Here is a 2,500-nt window from a genome sequence, read left to right as displayed (position 1 = left end):
ACTGATATAAAGCAAGATATGCTAAGAGGTTATTGATGTGATGATCATTGTGGCCAGAAGGCACTAAACAGAGTAAAGTAATTTTGACATTTTAAAACGTATCTCTTAAAATCCCCCCAAAAATACCCATAGTTCTGCTTGTAATTTGATTACATTTTCTTACTTCCCATGTTTGCTATAATCCTTCATGTTGACCCTTAAAATTATGTTTATTCTCTCATGCAATTATATTTTTTTAAAATTCAATAAACATATAGCCACAGCATGATGAGATGAAATAGCCTAGGCTGTTATTACAATTCATCAATATCCTTGAACTTACCTTTGTAGTATATCTAACAGCACCACATGTACAAGTTTGAAAAGCACCTTTAGATATACTGTTTAAAGGTCCCGAATAAGTCATGCAGAAGAATGCTGATATGTTGGCTGCCAAGAAGCACCTCAGGTGCCGTTAGTCACGAAGGTCCTGGAAGGTCACAAAGAAAAACTGTTGAAATGCTCAAGAAAGCGAAGGCCTCAGAGGCAGCTGTATCCAGAACGAACACTTCTGTTTTTTTTATTTTGTGTATTTCACCTCTGATCTCTTCTTTCTTTTACTTTCTCTCTTTACACAGCTTGTTTTACATACACCCCTTGACCTCCCTCTGTCTTTGCTTGGCATTTTCCCGCAGTTCTTTATGGGCCTCCCCTTACGCGTAAAGCTGCTTTTATGTGGTGCCGTGGAAAGGTCTTGGTTCATATTATACATACAGTGCATGACAACTGCATCGGAATACAGATCATTATGTTCCCTGTGCTTGGATAAACAAGGCACGTCCCTCTCCCCTCCTCTTTCAATTTCATTTTTCTCACTCTCTCTCTCGTTCTCCTTGCTCGCTCTGTTTCTCCTCCTCCTTGTCCTTCTCTCTCCTTCTCCTCTCGCACTCTTTCACCCCCTCTCTCCTTCCCTCCCTCTGTCTATCTCTCCCTCCCCCTCTCTCATTTCTTCTCTTACTCTGTCTCTCTCTCTCTCATTTATTCTCTGTCTCTGTCTCTGTCTCTGTCTCTCTTTCTCTTCCCCTCCCTCTCTCTCTCTCTCTCTCTCTCTCAGCTCTGCCACGCCAGAGAATCCAGCTGACCTTCGACCCCGTGTACTACATTGAGCCGTCATTTGAGTGCCGCTTCGACCACATTGAGGTGCGCGACGGGCCCTTCGGGTTCTCCCCGCTCATCGACCGCTTCTGTGGGCCCAAGAGCCCCGGCATAGTCACCTCCACCGGACGCTTCATGTGGATCAAGTTCACCAGCGACGAGGAGCTGGAAGGAATGGGGTTCCGCATCACATACACCTTCATAGCAGGTAGAGTACTCACAGGGAAGAGTGGCGTATAGAATACTGTTCCTATGTGTATTCATTTGAAAAGGGACATTGCATTTAAATTTATGAGCGTACCAAGTCACACAACTTCCTTATTTATTTCCTTAGTCCTTTAAGTTCCCAGGAACATAGGTCAAGTCACACAAGCTTGACATACGGACGTACCAAACTTGCCTGCAGTCTGTGGCAGGTTGGTGTTCATCAAACTAAAAAATAGTGAGAGAGAGAAATATGGAAGAAAAAGGAACACACTGACCTTTTTGAAAACGTTAACATTTGCCAAATTGTTACACCTCATTTATCCCAATCTACAGTACTTGCACTTTGTGAGTAGCAAACTGCACCTTTCACTCAGATCACCAAGATGACCCCTTAACTGTGCACTTAGTTGCAGCAACCAGATGGTGAATGGGGTGACTGTAATCAGTGCCATAATTCAGGTTTGGTGGATGAGATCACAAATGTACCGGTAATAGTATCTTAATGAAATAATATAGTTGCCATATGCCATGTAATAACAATGTAATGTGTTGTTTGCAAGTGGCTGGGTGATAGCAAAATCACATTATGAGCACTACTTGATTAGCATGTGCACACACAGACTGCATTGTGTGAAATGTTGCATAAGAACTAGCCCGTACCCAAATGGCTGTCTTAGGTCACATGACAGATAAACTGGCAGATCCCTACAGCACAGTACAGTTGTGTGACTGCGTTAACACTTTTTTATCTTTTGAAATTAAATTGACAATAATAGCTTATGAAAGATGCACCGCAGCAAACGGACCAAAGTCATGACAGTGGCTTATTTGATGCTGAAGGTCACACAAAGCACAGTAGACATCAAAGTCTATGCTATATGAATAATGTGCCAAGCTTTTATGTATCTCACTTTGAAGTTCTCCCGACTGAATGTCTGAGATTTTTTATGAATTTGAAATCATGGCTAAGAATAGACCTTGCATTTCGCATTTATATCACATTTGTGACACTATTCGAATTTAAAAATGTCAACATGTTTACATAGTTCACCGCATAGGGCACATGGGCATACGTAGTTATTTTTTACTTTTATACCGCAGTGCACGGCTCTATGGCATGTACGACTGAGTGAGAGGACATTTTGGATTCTGTATATTT

At 41.8% G+C, this 2,500-nt stretch overlaps 1 protein-coding gene across 1 annotated transcript in view; it reads left to right on the top strand.

Annotated features, from left to right (window-relative positions):
• Positions 1 to 2,500, top strand: part of LOC134438419 (neuropilin and tolloid-like protein 2) — a 35,155-nt gene that overhangs the window by 10,166 nt on the left and 22,489 nt on the right. The window contains exon 4 of the mRNA XM_063187982.1: positions 1,094 to 1,342. Within this exon, the coding sequence (XP_063044052.1) occupies positions 1,094 to 1,342 (249 nt within the window). The remainder of the gene's footprint in view (positions 1 to 1,093; positions 1,343 to 2,500) is intronic.

This window comes from Engraulis encrasicolus, chromosome 22 (genome assembly GCF_034702125.1).
Source record: "Engraulis encrasicolus isolate BLACKSEA-1 chromosome 22, IST_EnEncr_1.0, whole genome shotgun sequence".
Classification (NCBI taxonomy): Eukaryota; Metazoa; Chordata; class Actinopteri; order Clupeiformes; family Engraulidae; genus Engraulis; species Engraulis encrasicolus.
Note: the sequence above shows the minus strand (reverse complement) of the source record. Positions and strands in the feature narration are given on the sequence as shown.